The sequence below is a fragment of the Convolutriloba macropyga genome, chromosome 4, assembly GCF_964194025.1.
Source record: "Convolutriloba macropyga chromosome 4, txConMacr16.3, whole genome shotgun sequence".
NCBI lineage: Eukaryota > Metazoa > Xenacoelomorpha > Acoela > Convolutidae > Convolutriloba > Convolutriloba macropyga.
The window spans coordinates 73728188-73747685 of record NC_134471.1 but is presented as its reverse complement, the minus strand read 5'-3'; the positions used below and the strand labels follow the sequence as shown (position 1 = coordinate 73747685).

General features: G+C 37.1%; 1 protein-coding gene across 1 annotated transcript in view; it reads right to left on the bottom strand.

The window, feature by feature from the left end:
* The window catches only part of LOC142337891 (phospholipid-transporting ATPase ABCA3-like), a 36857-nt gene extending 20791 nt beyond the window's left edge, over positions 1-16066 (bottom strand). The window contains exon 1 of the mRNA XM_075387511.1: positions 15574-16066. Coding sequence (XP_075243626.1) covers positions 15574-15875 — 302 coding nt within the window. The 5' untranslated portion in view covers positions 15876-16066. The remainder of the gene's footprint in view (positions 1-15573) is intronic.
* Between the last annotated feature and the right edge of the window lie 3432 nt (positions 16067-19498).

Below are 19498 nucleotides of genomic sequence, written 5' to 3'. Positions count from 1 at the left end.
GTAAAGCTTCAAAATCAAATTGTGCATTTCTTAGTAAAATTTCACTTTTGTCATTTGATCATTCAGCAGCCGAAAAATATGTATAGAAGATTTGTTTTACGTTTCCATTGGCGGCAGTCTTATTTTAACAATCGAACTGTATATTTTCTAATTATTCAAAACACTTGACGGCTTGAGACTTCATGTTTACTTAGAAAGCTAAACTGATACGTAATTGTCCCAATCTTTAAAAATCTCAAGCTGCGGTACATGGGTTAGCTATTGCGACATTTGAAAATTCCATCTTTTTGATTTGTTTGTCGAGTCTGAGTACGACCGGTTACGTTCTCAAATTATCAGCGATTATTTTCCTTCAACACACGTTGGCTTTCAAAAAAAACAAAATAGGAACCATGATTTCAGAAAACAGAACAAAAGTCAAAATGGGGTCTACCTATAGCTGCCTCAAAAAATTTTAGCGTTCATACATTTCAGTACCATTGTTATCCAGATTAAGAACAAATGAGTGCTGAAACAGATACAAGATGAGCTTTATGTGGCTAATTGCAATCATTCGAGTTGAATAATAATTGCTTTTTGTGTCCCCATGTCCATAAAAAGGCAGCTGCAAAAGTCTGCTTTATAAACACGGTGCACACCAATGACTGGCTGAACTGCCCATGTCCACATAGTTTCCATGCTCTTAAGGCACAAGTCTGAACAGAACCACGAAATCAAATGTATTCTTGTTTCATAGATGAGTGTGTTTCACTAGCATTCCGCTCTGCGCTGACCCGCATTCAATTTCCCACTGGTATGATGTGTAAAAAGAGCTAGCTAGAATGCGGCTCGGCTCGATGATAACCTTTCCGATGTAAAGGGAGTTAAATTTTAAAGTAACAAGAGAGGAGAGTACATCCCTCAAGTGGTACAAAACGCTTTGGTCCACCGCATTCTGAGAGCGCTGTATCCTACTCAATTCAAGACGTAAGCTTTCATTCTTGGCCCTTGAATCTTTCAGCTGAAGATATTCCAGTAGAACGTTATAGGTAAAAAATGAAGCAGTCAGGGGTTGCGTCAGCTGTCTTAAGCACAAAACGACAGGAAAAATTATCAGCTCGTACAGTGCACACGGTCTACACAAAAAACGAGGTTCCTGAAAGCAGCTTTCTTGATGGAGGAGCCTTGGCACGAGACAAAAAGTGAAAAATCAACATGGTAAAATTGAACATATACATAAAGCGTTTAGGCATTGTGTGCAACAAGTATTATTACTCTTTAGGCAATGAATTTTTTATTGACAAAATCACTTTCATTTAAAAGAAGACGAAATGTTTATTTACGAATAGCAGTCTATTAAGAATAACAATCCACTCTAAGAGTTCCACTGTAATAAGTTACTCAAGAAAACTCTGTAGCCCCAGACTGTCCTACCGATACAAAAGAGCTCTTACTTACTTTTTACCTCAATTATTAACTCACATACAAAATATACACAACATTTACATTACAACTCTGGATTCTCTTTTAACGTTTTCCTCTTGAATTTTCAGAAAACGTACGTTCGGTAAAGCTTCAAAATCAAATTGTGCATTTCTTAGTAAAACTTCACTTTTGTCATTTGATCATTCAGCAGCCGAAAAATATGTATAGAAGATTTGTTTTACGTTTCCATTGGCGGCAGTCATATTTTAACCATTGACCTGTATGTTTTCTAATTATTCAAAACACTTGACGGCTTGAGACTTCATGTTTACTTAGAAAGCTAAACTGATACGTAATTGTCACAATCTTTAAAAACCTCAAGCTGCGGAACATGGGTTAGCTATTGAGACATTTGAAAATTCCATCTTTTTGATTTGTTTGTCGAGTCTGAGTACGACCGGTTACGTTCTCAGATTATCAGCGATTATTTTCCTTCAACACACGTTGGCTTTGAAAAAAAAACAAAATGGGAACCATGATTTCAGGAAAGAGAACAAAAGTCGAAACGGGGTCTACCTTGAGCTGCCTCAAAAAATTTAGCGTTCATAGATTTCAGTACCATTGTTATCCAGATTAAGAACAAATGAGTGCTGAACCAGATACAGGATGAGCTTTATGTGGCTAATTGCAATCATTCGAGTTGAATAATAATTGCTTTCCGTATCCCCATGTCCAAAAAAAGCAGCTGAAAAAATCTGCTTTATGAACACGGTGCAGACCAATGACTGTCTGAACTGCCCATGTCCACATTGTTTCCATGCTCTTAAGGCACAAGTCTGAACAGAACCACGAAATCAAATGTATTCTTGTTTCATAGATGAGTTTGTGTGTCACTAGCATTCCGCTCTGCGCTGAACCGCATTCAATTTCCCACTGTAATGATGTGTAAATAGAGCTAGCTAGAAAGCGGCTCGATGATAACCTTTCCGATGTAAAGGGAGTTAAATCTTTAAAGTAACAAGAGAGCAGAGTACAGCCCTCAAGTGGTACAAAACGCTTTGGTCCACCGCATTACCCTACTCAATACAAGACGTAAGCTTTCATTCTTGGCCCTTGAATCTTTCAGCTGAAGATATTCCAGTAGAACGTTATAGGTAAAAAATGAAGCAGTCAGGGGTTGCGTCAGCTGTCTTAAGCAAAAAACGACAGGAAAAATTATCAGCTCGTACAGTGCACACGGTCTACACAAAAAACGAGGTTCCTGAAAGCAGCTTTCTTGTTGGAGGAGCCTTGGCACGAGACAAAAAGTGAAAAATCAACATGGTAAAATTGAACATATACATAAAGCGTTTAGGCATTGTGTGCAACAAGTATTATTACTCTTTAGGCAATGAATTTTTTATTGACAAAATCACTTTCATTTAAAAGGAGACGAAATGTTTATTTACGAATAGCAGTCTATTAAGAATAACAATCCACTCTAAGAGTTCCACTGTAATAAGTTACTCAAGAAAACTCTGTAGCCCCAGACTGTCCTACCGATACAAAAGAGCTCTTACTTACTTTTTACCTCAATTATTAACTCACATACAAAATATACACAACATTTACATTACAACTTCTGGATTCTCTTTTAACGTTTTCCTCTTGAATTTTTCTGAAAACGTACGTTCGGTAAAGCTTCAAAACCAAATTGTGCATTTCTTAGTAAAACATCACTTTTTTCATTTGATCATTCAGCAGCCGGAAAATATGTATGGAAGAATCGTTTTACGTTTCCATTGGCGGCAGTCATATTTTAACCATTGAGCTGTACGTTTTCTAATTATTCAAAACACTTGACGGCTTGAGACTTCATGTTTACTTAGAAAGCTATACTGACACGTAATTGTCACATTCTTTAAAACCTCAAGCTGCGGAACATGTGTTAGCTATTGCGACATTTGAAAATGCCATCTATTTGTTTTGTTTGTCGAGTCTGACTGCGACCAGTGACGTTCACAGATTATCAATGATTATTTGCCTTCAACACATTGTTGGCTTTTAAAAAAACAAAATGGGAACCATGATTTCAGGAAAGAGAACAAAAGTCGAAACGGGGTCTACCTTGAGCTGCCTCAAAAAATTTAGCGTTCATAGATTTCAGTACCATTGTTATCCAGATTAAGAACAAATGAGTGCTGAACCAGATACAAGATGAGCTTTATGTGGCAAACGAGTCTGACTGCGACCAGTTACGTTCACAGATTATCAATGATTATTTGCCTTCAACACATTGTTGGCTTTTAAAAAAACAAAATGGGAACCATGATTTCAGGAAAGAGAACAAAAGTCGAAACGGGGTAAAATTGAATAGATACATAACATGGTAAAATTGAACAGATACATAAGGCGTTTAGGCATTATGTACATCAACAAGTATTATTACTCTTTGCGCAATGACCTTTTTTATTGACAAAATCACTTTTATTTAAAAGAAGACGAAATGTTTATTTACGAATAGCAGTCTATTAAGAATAACAATCCACTCTAAGAGTTCCACTGTAATAAGTTACTCAAGAAAATTCTGTAGCCCAAGACTGTCCTACCGATTCAAAAGAGCTCTTATTTACTTTTTACCTCAAATACTCACATACAAAATATACATAACATTTTTATTACAACTTCTGGATTCTGTTTTAACGTTTTCCTCTTTGAATTTTTCAGTAAACGTACGTTCGGAAAAGCTTCAAAATCAAATCGTGTAATTCTAAGTAAAACTTCATATATGTATAGAAGATTTGTTTTAAGTTTCCATTGGCGGCAGTCAAATTTTAACCATTGAGCTGTATGTTTTCTAATTATTCAAAACACTTGACGGCTTGAGACTTCATGTTTACTTAGAAAGCTAAACTGATACGTAATTGTCACAATCCTTAAAAATCTCAAGTTGCAGAACACGGGTCAAGCTATTGCGACATTTGAAAATCCCATCTATATGTTTTTTGTCGAGTCTGACTGCGACCAATTACGTTTTCAGTTTATCAGCGATTATTTGCCTTCACGTTGGCTTTGAAAAAAAAACAAAATAGGAACCATGATTTCAGAAAACAGAACAAAAGTCAAAACGGGGTCTACCTACAGCTGCCTCAAAAAATTTTAGCGTTCATAGATTTCAGTACCATCGTTATCCAGATTAAGAACAAATGAGTGCTGAACCAGATACAAGATGAGCTTTATGTGGCTAATTGCAATCATTCGAGTTGAATAATAATTGCTTTCCGTATCCCCATGTCCAGAAAAAAAGCAGCTGAAAAAATCTGCTTTATAAACACAGTGCAGACCAATGACTGGCTGAACTGCCCATGTCCACATTGTTTCCATGCTCTTAAGGCACAAGTCTGAACAGAACCACGAAATCAAATGTATTCTTGTTTCATAGATGAGTTTGTGTTTCACTAGCATTCCGCTCTGCGCTGACCCGCATTCAATTTTCCCGGAGGTCTGATGTGTAAATAGAGCTAGCTAGAATACGGCTCGATGATAACCTTTCCGATGCTAAGGGAGTTGAATTTTTTGAGAAATAGCAAGAGGGGAGAGTACAGCCCTTAACAGAGTTGAACTAAACCCTTTGGTTCACCACATTCTGAGAGCACTGTACCCTACTCAATACAAGACGTAAGCTTTCATTCTTGGCCCTTGAATCTTTCAGCTGAAGATCTTCCAGTAGAACGTTATAGGTAAAAAAAGGAGCAGTCAGGGGTTGCGTCAGCTGTTTAAGCACAAAACGACAGGAAAAATTATCAGCTCGTACAGTGCACATGGTCTACACAAAAAACGAGGTTCCTGCCAGCAGCTTTTTTGTTGGAGGAGCCTTGGCACGAGACAAAAAGTGAATAAATCAACATGGTAAAATTGAACAGATACATGAGGCGTTTAGGCATTATGTACATCAACAAGTATTATTACTCTTTGGGCAATGACCTTTTTTATTGACAAAATCACTTTTTTTTAAAAGAAGACGAAATGTTTATTTACGAATAGCAGTCTATTAAGAATAACAATCCACTCTAAGAGTTCCACTGTAATAAGTTACTCAAGAAAATTCTGTAGCCCCAGACTGTCCTACCGATAAAAAAGAGCGCTTATTTACTTTTTACCTCAAATACTTACATACAAAATATACATAACATTTTTATTACAACTTCTGGATTCTGTTTTAACGTTTTCCTCTTTGAATTTTTCAGTAAACGTACGTTCGGAAAAGCTTCAAAATCAAATCGTGTATTTCTAAGTAAAACTTCATATATGTATAGAAGATTTGTTTTAAATTTCCATTGGCGGCAGTCAAATTTTAACCATTGAGCTGTATGTTTTCTAGTTATTCAAAACACTTGACGGCTTGAGACTTCATGTTTACTTAGAAAGCTAAACTGATACGTAATTGTCACAATCTTTAAAAATCTCAAGTTGCAGAACACGGGTCAAGCTATTGCGACATTTGAAAATCCCATCTATATGTTTTTTTTTCGAGTCTGACTGCGACCAATTACGTTCTCAGTTTATCAGCGATTATTTGCCTTCACGTTGGCTTTGAAAAAAAAAACAAAATAGGAACCAAGATTTCAGAAAACAGAACAAAAGTCAAAACGGGGTCTACCTACAGCTGCCTCAAAAAATTTTAGCGTTCATAGATTTCAGTACCATCGTTATCCAGATTAAGAACAAATGAGAACTGAACCAGATACAAGATGAGCTTTATGTGGCTAATTGCAATCATTCGAGTTGAATAATAATTGCTTTCCGTATCCCCATGTCCAGAAAAAAAGCAGCTGAAAAAATCTGCTTTATAAACACGGTGCAGACCAATGACTGGCTGAACTGCCAATGTCCACATTGTTTCCATGCTCTTAAGGCACAAGTCTGAACAGAACCACGAAATCAAATGTATTCTTGTTTCATAGATGAGTTTGTGTTTCACTAGCATTCCGCTCTGCGCTGACCCGCATTCAATTTTCCCGGAGGTCTGATGTGTAAATAGAGCTAGCTAGAATACGGCTCGATGATAACCTTTACGATGCTAAGGGAGTTGAATTTTTTGAGAAATAGCAAGAGGGGAGAGTACAGCCCTTAACAGAGTTGAACTAAACCCTTTGGTTCACCACATTCTGAGAGCACTGTACCCTACTCAATACAAGACGTAAGCTTTCATTCTTGGCCCTTGAATCTTTCAGCTGAAGATATTCCAGTAGAACGTTATAGGTAAAAAAAAGGAGCAGTCAGGAGTTGCGTCAGCTGTTTAAGCACAAAACGACAGGAAAAATTATCAGCTCGTACAGTGCAAACGGTCTACACAAAAAACGAGGTTCCTGCCAGCAGCTTTTTTGTTGGAGGAGCCTTGGCACGAGACAAAAAGTGAATAAATCAACATGGTAAAATTGAACAGATACATAAGGCGTTTAGGCATTATGTACATCAACAAGTATTATTACTCTTTGGGCAATGACCTTTTTTATTGACAAAATCACTTTTTTTTAAAAGAAGACGAAATGTTTATTTACGAATAGCAGTCTATTAAGAATAACAATCCACTCTAAGAGTTCCACTGTAATAAGTTACTCAAGAAAATTCTGTAGCCCCAGACTGTCCTACCGATAAAAAAGAGCGCTTATTTACTTTTTACCTCAAATACTTACATACAAAATATACATAACATTTTTATTACAACTTCTGGATTCTGTTTTAACGTTTTCCTCTTTGAATTTTTCAGTAAACGTACGTTCGGAAAAGCTTCAAAATCAAATCGTTTATTTCTAAGTAAAACTTCATATATGTATAGAAGATTTGTTTTAAGTTTCCATTGGCGGCAGTCAAATTTTAACCATTGAGCTGTATGTTTTCTAATTATTCAAAACACTTGACGGCTTGAGACTTCATGTTTACTTAGAAAGCTAAACTGATACGTAATTGTCACAATCTTTAAAAATCTCAAGTTGCAGAACACGGGTCAAGCTATTGCGACATTTGAAAATCCCATCTATATGTTTTTTGTCGAGTCTGACTGCGACCAATTACGTTCTCAGTTTATCAGCGATTATTTGCCTTCACGTTGGCTTTGAAAAAAAAACAAAATAGGAACCATGATTTCAGAAAACAGAACAAAAGTCAAAACGGGGTCTACCTACAGCTGCCTCAAAAAATTTTAGCGTTCATAGATTTCAGTACCATCGTTAACCAGATTAAGAACAAATGAGTGCTGAACCAGATACAAGATGAGCTTTATGTGGCTAATGAATAATAATTGCTTTCCGTATCCCCATGTCCAGAAAAAAAGCAGCTGAAAAAATCTGCTTTATAAACACGGTGCAGACCAATGACTGGCTGAACTGCCCATGTCCACATTGTTTCCATGCTCTTAAGGCACAAGTCTGAACAGAACCACGAAATCAAATGTATTCTTGTTTCATAGATGAGTTTGTGTTTCACTAGCATTCCGCTCTGCGCAGACCCGCATTCAATTTTCCCGGAGGTCTGATGTGTAAATAGAGCTAGCTAGAATACGGCTCGATGATAACCTTTCCGATGCTAAGGGAGTTGAATTTTTTGAGAAATAGCAAGAGGGGAGAGTACAGCCCTTAACAGAGTTGAACTAAACCCTTTGGTTCACCACATACTGAGAGCACTGTATCCTACTCAATACAAGACGTAAGCTTTCATTCTTGGCACTTGAATCTTTCAGCTGAAGATATTCCAGACAAAATCAAAGAATACAAGCGAAATTAAAACAAACAATAGATAACTGAGTATTAAAGAAATGCTACAGATTTCGAAGTTAACAAGAAGCGATCAATCAAGGTAAAGCCAAATTTGATTTCAAAAATAATGGTTGGGTACTAACTAGAGGCAATGGTAGAAACCTCTGCTGCCAGTTAAATTAAATTTTCGCAAAATTCTACAGCCTTAAATTCAAAAAAAACGTGAAATTCAATATCCGCATATATACATACAAAACTTTCAATGAATAAACGAGAAAAAATCTACGTAATATGAAGGAACATATAACACTTAGAGTCAAGAATTGGTCTAATATAAGAATGGGTTGGTGCTACGATTACGTTAAGTGTCTATGGCTAAATACAGGAGAAAGAAAACTTACGTTCAGAATTTTTCAGAAAACGTACGTTCGGTAAAGCTTCAAAATCAACTTGTGTATTTCCTAAGTAAAACTTCACTTTTGTTATTTGATCATTCAGGAAACTATGCATAGAAGATTTGTTTTACGTTTCCATTGGCGGCAGTCAAATTTTAACCATTGAGCTGTATGTTTTCTAATTATTCAAAACACTTGACGGCTTGAGACTTCATGTTTACTTAGAAAGCTAAACTGATACGTAATTGTCACAATCTTTAAAAATCTCAAGTTGCAGAACACGGGTCAAGCTATTGCGACATTTGAAAATCCCATCTATATGTTTTTTGTCGAGTCTGACTGCGACCAATTACGTTCTCAGTTTATCAGCGATTATTTGCCTTCACGTTGGCTTTGAAAAAAAAACAAAATAGGAACCATGATTTCAGAAAACAGAACAAAAGTCAAAACGGGGTCTACCTACAGCTGCCTCAAAAAATTTTAGCGTTCATAGATTTCAGTACCATCGTTAACCAGATTAAGAACAAATGAGTGCTGAACCAGATACAAGATGAGCTTTATGTGGCTAATGAATAATAATTGCTTTCCGTATCCCCATGTCCAGAAAAAAAGCAGCTGAAAAAATCTGCTTTATAAACACGGTGCAGACCAATGACTGGCTGAACTGCCCATGTCCACATTGTTTCCATGCTCTTAAGGCACAAGTCTGAACAGAACCACGAAATCAAATGTATTCTTGTTTCATAGATGAGTTTGTGTTTCACTAGCATTCCGCTCTGCGCAGACCCGCATTCAATTTTCCCGGAGGTCTGATGTGTAAATAGAGCTAGCTAGAATACGGCTCGATGATAACCTTTCCGATGCTAAGGGAGTTGAATTTTTTGAGAAATAGCAAGAGGGGAGAGTACAGCCCTTAACAGAGTTGAACTAAACCCTTTGGTTCACCACATACTGAGAGCACTGTATCCTACTCAATACAAGACGTAAGCTTTCATTCTTGGCACTTGAATCTTTCAGCTGAAGATATTCCAGACAAAATCAAAGAATACAAGCGAAATTAAAACAAACAATAGATAACTGAGTATTAAAGAAATGCTACAGATTTCGAAGTTAACAAGAAGCGATCAATCAAGGTAAAGCCAAATTTGATTTCAAAAATAATGGTTGGGTACTAACTAGAGGCAATGGTAGAAACCTCTGCTGCCAGTTAAATTAAATTTTCGCAAAATTCTACAGCCTTAAATTCAAAAAAAACGTGAAATTCAATATCCGCATATATACATACAAAACTTTCAATGAATAAACGAGAAAAAATCTACGTAATATGAAGGAACATATAACACTTAGAGTCAAGAATTGGTCTAATATAAGAATGGGTTGGTGCTACGATTACGTTAAGTGTCTATGGCTAAATACAGGAGAAAGAAAACTTACGTTCAGAATTTTTCAGAAAACGTACGTTCGGTAAAGCTTCAAAATCAACTTGTGTATTTCCTAAGTAAAACTTCACTTTTGTTATTTGATCATTCAGGAAACTATGCATAGAAGATTTGTTTTACGTTTCCATTGGCGGCAGTCAAATTTTAACCATTGAGCTGTATGTTTTCTAATTATTCAAAACACTTGACGGCTTGAGACTTCATGTTTACTTAGAAAGCTAAACTGATACGTAATTGTCACATTCTTTAAAAAAGTCAAGCTGCGGAACATGGGTTAGCTATTGCGACAATTGAAAATCCCATCTATTTGATTTGTTTGTCGAGTCTGACTGCGACCAGTTACGTTCACAGATTATCAGCGAAAGTAGATCATCAGGTTTTTAAAGTAACAAGAGAGTAGAGTACAGCCCTCAGGTGGTACAAAACGCTTTGTTTCACCGCATTCTGAGAGCGCTGCACCCTACTCAAAACCAGACGTAAGCTTTCATTCTTGGACCTTAAATCTTTCAATAAAGATATTCCAGTAGAACGTTATAGGTAAAAAAAAATGAAGCAGTCAGGGGTTGCGTCAGCTGTTTTAAGCACAAAACGACAGAAAAAATTATCAGCTCGTACAGTGCACACGGTCTACACGAAAAACGAGGTTCCTGTGAGCAGATTTTTTGTTGGAGGAGCTTTGGCACGAAACAAAACGTGAACAAGTAATGTTAATCTTCGGGCAATGACCCTTTACGATGACAAAATCAAACAATACAAGCGAAATTAAAACAAACAATAGATAACTGAGTAACAAATAAATGCTACAGAATTCGAAGATAACAAGAAGCGATCAATCAAGGTAAAGCAAAATTTGATATAAAAAATAATGGTTAGGTCTAACTTGAGGCAATGGTAGAAACCTATGCTGCCAGTTAAATTAAATTTTCGCAAAATTCTACAGCCTTAAATTCAAAAAAACGTGAAATTCATTATCCGCATTTATACATACAGGACTTTCAATGAATAAACGAGAAAAAATCTGCGTAATATGAAGGAACATATAACACTTATGCTCAGGAATTGGTCTAATGTAAAGAATGGGCTGGTAATACGATTACATTAAGTGTCTATGGCTAAATACAGGACTAAGAAAACAGGACTAAGGCGGTCTCGTTCAAAACTCAAAACTAGCATAAGCAAGAAGAAAAAACCGTTCAGCCGTCCCTTATGAACAATGGGAGAGGACGAATTCTCCGTTGCTTCGTTTTTTCGTAACCACCGAGGATGTGTGTATTCTACAGTCACATTTTCCGAAGGAAACGTCCTTGTTCTACAGCCTTAAAACATCCTACTTCATCGTTCACAACTCAAAAATAGAGGAACTGTCAGAAAAATATTCTTTTCCAACAGCCGCTTGATTCCTGTCTACGCACCAATTTATTGGTGGATAACAATTTAGCAAATCTTAACGAATATTAAAATACTTCACTGAAACGATACCTAGCGCAAACTTTATCTTGTCTAAAAAGACGGTGGATAATCATTACGCAGACAAACAGCCGCTATCTTTAACTGAAAAAGTCTCGATAATGAGCTGTCGCAATATTGCCACAGCCACTGTAGGGTGGCTCTGGGCTCATTAGAAGGGTTAATTACTTCCAACTTTTCGTGCTGACATATTGATCGATTGAATCTGCAGAATACTCAACAACGTGGCTTGATTTATATTGCGCGGAGGCAATAAGAGCACCAAATCCGATCACTTGTAAAAGAAATACATACGTAGCAAATATACGACGGATTTTGTTAAGAACGTGACACCAGAGAAGCCCTTTTACGTGCTGCCCACTAAGCTTCTCATTGTGCAATTTTTTTGAGTTGATAAATAGATTAGAAAAGCGCTGACCAAATATGCATTTCTTCAAAAATTTGGAAGAAGCATTTGATGAAAAGCCCCACTGTGGAATGATATCCTTTTACGCGGACTTCTCAAAAGCTTTTTCAATCTCAAAAGTTTTTACAAGAACTAATACAAAGACTTGCAAATATAGGATTCAGATGCCTGCTTGGCGGAGATTCTCAATCATTACTTGCAAAGTAGAGATCAATACGTTAAGAAATGACAGCGTTGAATTTAATTAGAGGGCTTTCACAGGTCACTCCTTGAATCTCTCTTGTTTTGCCTTTCGATGCTCTCATCTTTGCAGACGACCAGAAAATTCTCTCAGCAAATAGGTGAAAATAAATGAAACGACCCAAAAAATTCTAAAATTTGCACGAGACGCAACGTGATTTAGATATTATCAAAAACTGGGTTCATACAAACAAGATTGAACTGACAATGGCAAATGCGTATCAATAAGGTTCAGAGAAATAGAACACAATCTCACGCTAACGAAAACGATGCTGGATCAAAATGAATCAGTTAAAGACGTTAAATGTTAAGAGTTGGAAGACGGCGAATACAGTCATCAACGGTTACCTTTTCTTACCATTTTTCTGTAAAGCTTTTCATGTTTAGCAGCGACACGGATGGATATAAAAATGCTGAAATGGTTCCAAAAGAAGGCCGGTAGATGATTAACTGGTTAAAAAACGACTTCCTATGTCAGTCAACTCCGATTGCTAAGCATAATGCCCTTACCGATGTTCCTTCAACTGAAAAATCTACTCTACGCTGAATATCAGATGGGCAAACGAGAACGATCTCTCCTAACTGAACGGACGGATGAAGGACGGTTAACCGAGATCTTCAAAGCCCAAAAAGGAACGGAAAAAGCACGTACTTATTTCTACTACCGAACGACTCGACTTGTAAACCAAATAACAAAAAAAAATCACTATTAATCACACAGACGTTTTGGGCGGAAATTTGTCAACCAACGGTTTGACAAACGAACAAAACGTCCGCACTTGACAGTTGCTTTACGACTTCTTCTTCTAGACGTTCGCCCCTCCTGGGGCATGTCCTTTCACTCGGGTGCAGTTTTCTACGTGTCTCGCGTAATTCGAAGCCGACTTTTCTTCCCCGAAAGTATCGCATATTTTCCCTCTCGGTCTGTATACTCTCGCTGGGGTGCTGGAAGACGTCGGATCGCATTTCTTTAAGTGGTTTCGCCAGTTTGACTCCGACTGGAAGGTGCGGTTGCAGTTTTCGCAGAAAAAAGAACATTTCAGTTGGTCCATGCATTCGTTTCTGGTGTATCTTGAGGCCTGCCATTGTTTTTCACTGCTTGTTGCATACCTCGCATGTCAGACTGGGTGGTGGTGGTGTTAAGTTCCGTTTGTGTATGCTAGTTTGTTGTCTTGTTTGGTGGTGTTTCGCTCTTTCGGTTTCCCATTTATGTATGTGTTCCACTCTTGATACTACTAAAGCTTTCCACTTTTTCCTGTCGGTTGCTAACTTGGGTGCTTCCGCCCAGTTTATTCCCGCCTCTTTTAGTAATTTACGCCAATAAAAGATTGTCTTTCTCTTATGACCAGGGAGTTTGGGTAGCTCTTCTAGGCTTGCTAGCCAGCCAAGTATTGTCGCTTTTGTTGTTCTTTTGTTACTCATTAGCACGTGTCCGATTCTTTCTAGGGTACGTTTTTCAATTTTCCATCTTAGTGTTTTGATTACTGCATCAGGTGAGGTGATGGCCGTACGAGGCGTGTTTGGAGGTGTTCCGAATGGCTGGTTCTTCGCCGCTCCGTTGACTTGCCGGGGGTTTCGATCTCTTCCCGTTTCCAGTGTGATTGCGTCAAATCTCGGGGTCCTCTGTGTTCTTTGCCACACAGTTGTTTTACGACTGTCATCTCTTCGGAATTATCGTCATGTTTTTAACATAAGACGACTGTGACAATAGCAAATCCCTTCAGAATAGCGAAATGAAAACAAACATACCACGTACCAAAAAATGCTGCAGAATTTGAAGTTATCAAGAGGCGACCAATCAAGGTAAAGCCAAATTTGATTAAAAGATAATGGTAAGGTCTAACTTGAGGCAATGGTGGAAACATCTGCTGGTAGTTACACTAAATTTTTGCAAAACTCTAGAGCCTCAAAATAAAAAACGTGAATCTCAATATCCGCATATATATATATATATATATATATATATATATATATATATATATATATATTCATACAAGCCTTTCAATGAATAAACGAGAAAAAATCGCGTAATATGAAGGAACATAATACACTATGCTCACGTATTTGTCTAACGTAAAGAATGGGTTGGTGCTACGGTTAAGTTCAGTATCTACAGTTTACAACAGAAGTAAGAAAACCTAGAGGGGGTCCCGTTCAAACCTTGAGCAAAAAGGAAAAACAAAAAAAAACGTTCAGCCGTCCCTCATGAACAATAGCAGAGCACAAATGTTCCGTTGCTTCGTCCAATTTGCAGTTTTTCGTAACGACCGACACCCGCTGTGGCAGAGGATGTATTTATTCTACAGCCACAATTTCCAAAGGAAACAAACCGACAAATGTCGGAAGAATTGCTCTTGAACGACAGGCGAGGCAATTTAAGGAGCTGTAGCCTAGATAAATTTTTCTTTAAGGGTGCAAAAAAACCTTTCCCCAGCCGGGATTCGAACCACTGACCTCCCGATCACCGTCCACCCTCACTTCCCAATGCGCTACGAATCACTTTCCTCTCCCATGCTGCAACCGATTTTTTATTAGCCAACAAGTTTTACTTCAGAGCAATAGAGATCACTCAAAAGTTAAGAACGAAAGCGTGAAAAAGTCACTTGAGAAGTCAAAGAATGTTCTAGAAGAAAAGCGGAAATTGTCAAGCGAAAAATTTGCATAAAAGACACACACGTTTACAATAATTGCTATGAACTTCGTTCAAGAGCAATTAAACATCCTTATTCCCTTAATAAATCCTACTTTATCGCTCACAAATTAAAGACGGAGGAACTGCCATACAAAAGATCTTTTTTCAAACAGCCGCTTGATTCCTGTGCACGCACTTCTTTATTTGCGGATAAATTTATAGCCAACATTAACAATAATCAAAACAGTTTACAGAAACGATGCCTTGGCCAGGGATTTGGAAAAATTAATTGCAATTAATTGGCTAGACAAAAACGGGAGCAATCAATTAATTTAATTAGCAAAAGATAATCAACTATTGCAATAATTGCAACTATTGATCAATTAAATTTGATTTATCAATTAATTTTTTTGCAGATTTGAAAACAATTGTGCCTTGATTTACCTAAAAAAGTACGCCAATGGTTATATTATCTAGATTTTTCTGAATTATTCAATTTCTAATCAACGACGAAAATTTTTTAACACCCACATCTGTCAAATTACATAAAATTGTGTAGGACGTTTGTGATCTGGGAACTTTTTCTCGAGTTGCATGCTTGCGACCTGACAAAATGCTGCTTCAATTTCTGCCAATTATTGGGCAATTAATTGTGCCGTTCCAATCAATTATTGCAATTAAAAAAGAGTAATCAATCAATTATTGCAATCAATTAATTGCCAATTATTGCAATTACAATTAATTGCCAATTATTGCAATTACAATTAATTTTTCCAAATCCCTGCCCTTGGCACAAGCTGCATCTTGTTAAATAGACGGTGGATAATAATTACGGACACACAGCAGCTATCTTTACCTGAAGTCAATGTCTCTCGATATTGAGCTGTCGTAAACTGCCACAGCCACTGTCTGGTTGCTAAGGGCTCCTTGGAAACGTAAATTACCAGACCCAGTACAACTTTTAGTGCTGTCATATTGATCGATTGAATCTGCAGAATACTCCACAGCCTGGCTTGATTTATAATGCGCAAAGGCAATAAGAGCACCAAAACCTATCACAAGCAAAGGAAACACATACGTGGCAAATATGCGCCGGAGTTGGTTAAGAAAGTGAAACCAGAGAAGTGCTTTTACGTGCTGCCCACTAAGCTTCTCCATTGTGCAATTTGTCTGAGGTGATAACTAGATTAGATAAGCACCGACATTGCCTACTCCATCGAACCTACTCGAGCTCCATGTCAACATAACTGATCTAAACATTTCAAAAGCAAAAAAATTCGAAGTTGAGAAATCAAAAGGAATAATTTCCGTTAGTGCTCTCAGTACGATATGCACTTTTCAGTACGTGCTTTCTAAGAAATGCTCTAAAAAATCCTATAGGACAAACACCAATGGAAGCAGGCCTGCTCTCAGTTAAGAAGCTTCTGGATTATATTTGATGGCCGAAATACACTCGAAAATATCTACACGGAATTATTAATTGATTTTATCCTGCCACGAAGCAAGACTGAAAAAAAACTCATCAATTTTTGCCAAAATAATTTAAAATGGGTCTTTTTATTATTAACTAAGCTGAGTGGGGTCTATGATTGGAAAAGTAATAGTAGTAGTAGTAGTAGTAAAAGACTTGAATTTACCAATTATGGAATTTTAAGAGTACAAAGAGAGGCCTACACAGAAGGTAACTAATAATTAATTTTAAAAAAACATTGATTAAAACAAATAGTGAGCTAAGATCTGCAAATAGAACAGTGGCATTTTACTGACCATGTGCAAGGTTAATTAAAATTGTACTTAGAGTCACGCAGTTTTTGAAAGAATGTCTTTATAAGAGATTTTGAGTTGCTTGGTGGCTCAAGTAAATTGAAGACTTTAAAATCATTGAAATCATTGACCGCTGTTACAATTCGATGAAAAAATGATCTCCCTGTTAGGTTTCTCTTATAGCCAGACGAAGACTTATGTTGAACAGTATCGCTGCGTAAAGATCTTTGATTCTGCCTAATCGTAAAGTAATTGTCAAACTGAATGCAGCTTCTTCCACCCCTAATTGCTAAAAAGAAATTGAGATCGCGTTCAATCAAATGATAAGATATCGGAAGGCAGTTAGCGCGCCGCAATAGCGATAAGTAGTCCGTCCTACCAAAAAACCATGAAAGACATTTCAGATGAAACTTCTCCATTAACCGAATGAGACACATCTGGACTCCACACTTGTGATCCATACAGAAGCGTCGATAAAACGCAAGCACAATACAAGTTCAATTTGACTCTGCTTGGCAGACTGTATGGTGCATTGTGCCAAGAAACCCAAGAAACGAGGTCTACGCAAACCGAGTATCGCTCACCGCCTCCCCCAATAAACTTCAGCACCCCACCCCCGCAAGTTTTCCACGATTGGGAGTGTGGCGGATACATTAGACGAACAAAGAGCGTTTGAAACAGTTAAATTATCAAAATTGCGCTTCTTTTAATCTTTTAATTTACAACACGAAAACTCCAATCAAATCTACTGTCCTTTGAATCGCTCTTTCATTGGTAAGAACGTAAATTCTCACCTGTTTTATGAAGTTAGCTTTAGTACATTTGATTCCCCCCATTGTTTCAGAAAATTTCGGACATTAAACGAGTTTTAGAGCGTCGAAAGATTGACCAAAATAAAGGAATGATTAAAGTTTCTGCAATATAACGTTTCTGCAATATCTTAAAAATACTTTATTATTAAAGCAACTACCACATTGCCTCGAACAAAAAACCATTATCATTCTTTTTGGAATTCAACTTATTGGTATATCTAAATATTCGAAACAGTTGCCCCTAAGCCTGTATGTCGAAATGCACGATTTACTACTTTTACTATCGTTACTTGACAATAAATTCGACGTCAAAATAAACTTTGAATTTCAGGACTTTGTAAAGACTAGACAAAGCGCAAGATGGGAATTGAAAATAGCAAAAAATCATCTAAGGAAGACTGATGATAACTTCCTTCACAGAGCCAAACTACTTTACAACACCTTTTCCAAAGTTCCTTCCAATTCAACACAACTATCGAGCAAACAACTGTGAGTGACATCTACTGCAAATTCTTTAAAACAAAATACGAATTTAACAACAAAAGCATGTGGAGAATCTTATGTAAATGTGGGATAAGCAACTCACTATCGAAAACCGATTCGAATTAGGACACGATAACAAGGGTGCCTTGGCGCACCCCTGGGAAGACCCTAAAGCCTAAACTACTACTACTATTTGGGCCTCTAATCTAGTGGATATATCGAGTATCCGGCGGCTTGGCAAGATCGCGAAAAAACACAACGATAATATTCCTTCTAGTCAAAGACGTTGTCCCGTTTTTGTTATATCAAATTCTTATTTTATGGCAAACTGTTTTGCCCGCAGTCATTATTAATAGCATTACGCACATCCGGTGTATATCAAAAAGTTCTTATCTTCTGCGGATCGTCAATTGGAAAAAGCTGTTCTGGCTAAAGTTTATCATATGGTGAGAGTTGAGGGAAAGGATAGACAAGACTTTCAGATCAAGAATTTAAAAACCGTACTACCAAAAATACGCTTGTTGATATAGCAAACAATTGACAACATGCTTTTAATTGCGCTCTCATAAACTGTCAATCAATATGCTCTCTAGATAAACGCTACGATTTTTTGAAACTATGGGCTTCGAACTCATTACTTTACTGTTTACTTGTTTCTGAACTCGAGATGTTTACTGAACTCATCTCTTTACTGTTTCTCAACAAAACTTGATAAGATACGGAACTCGCTATTTTGGGTTCTTCCTTCCATTTTATTGCAAGATTAGATCGTAATCGTCGCCAGAATGGTGGCCTGCTGATTACACAACTCTCTAACTTAGCCGTCAAATTCGTTGATATTACCATTTCTCACCTCGATTTTGCTATTTCATGTGCTGTCTTTTTGAGAAACTGTACTTCTTTGCGCTTATCTACAACCCGCCAATATCCTCAAAGTATTCAGTGTTCGTATCCAATATAATGGCTTTTTTTTCAGTCCTACTACACTAAATTCGACTTTTTACTGGTTCACTTTGGTTACGGTTGCCATTATGATGTTTATCCAATAGGGGACTTCAGTTTTCCCAGTATTGATAGGGCAAACTACTCGTCATCCTCATGTCATGAAAGTTGATGTCTTAAAATGGTCATTGAAAAAGACCTGACTCAGTGTTCGTCGCTGAATCTTTAGATAAAAGTAACAGCATCATGGATCTTGTTTTATCTAACGTTGCTAATCTATCAGTTATGGTCGGCAAAAAAATTGTTTTTCTCAGGCCATTTCCCCTTTATTTCTACCTTAACTCCCCGGAAGCGCCAATATTTTTTCGGATTACTTATTCAAAATCTTCCGTCAATGCGCTATCATTCAACAGTGATCAACAACGTCATTTTATGGTTCTGTCGAATGATAATTCAGTTAATTCTACTTTACCCGATACTTGGTACAGTCTACAATCTCACACTTTCATTAATGCAATTAATTTGAACCGCGCTGTCAACCTCAGTTAATTCTCCATTGTTTTATTCATCACATACTATTCATCTCATTAATCAAGAAGAAACCACTTTAGGCAATTGAATAGTGGTACTTCTTTTGTTACTCGCCTTAAATCTGAGAGAATTCAACTTATAAGTTTAAGATTCTACCGAATTAAAGAAAGAATCATTTATCAATCAGTTTGATCTCTCTTCAAATCGACAATCTTAAACGCTCCAAAGAAATTTTGAGACCAAAGAAAT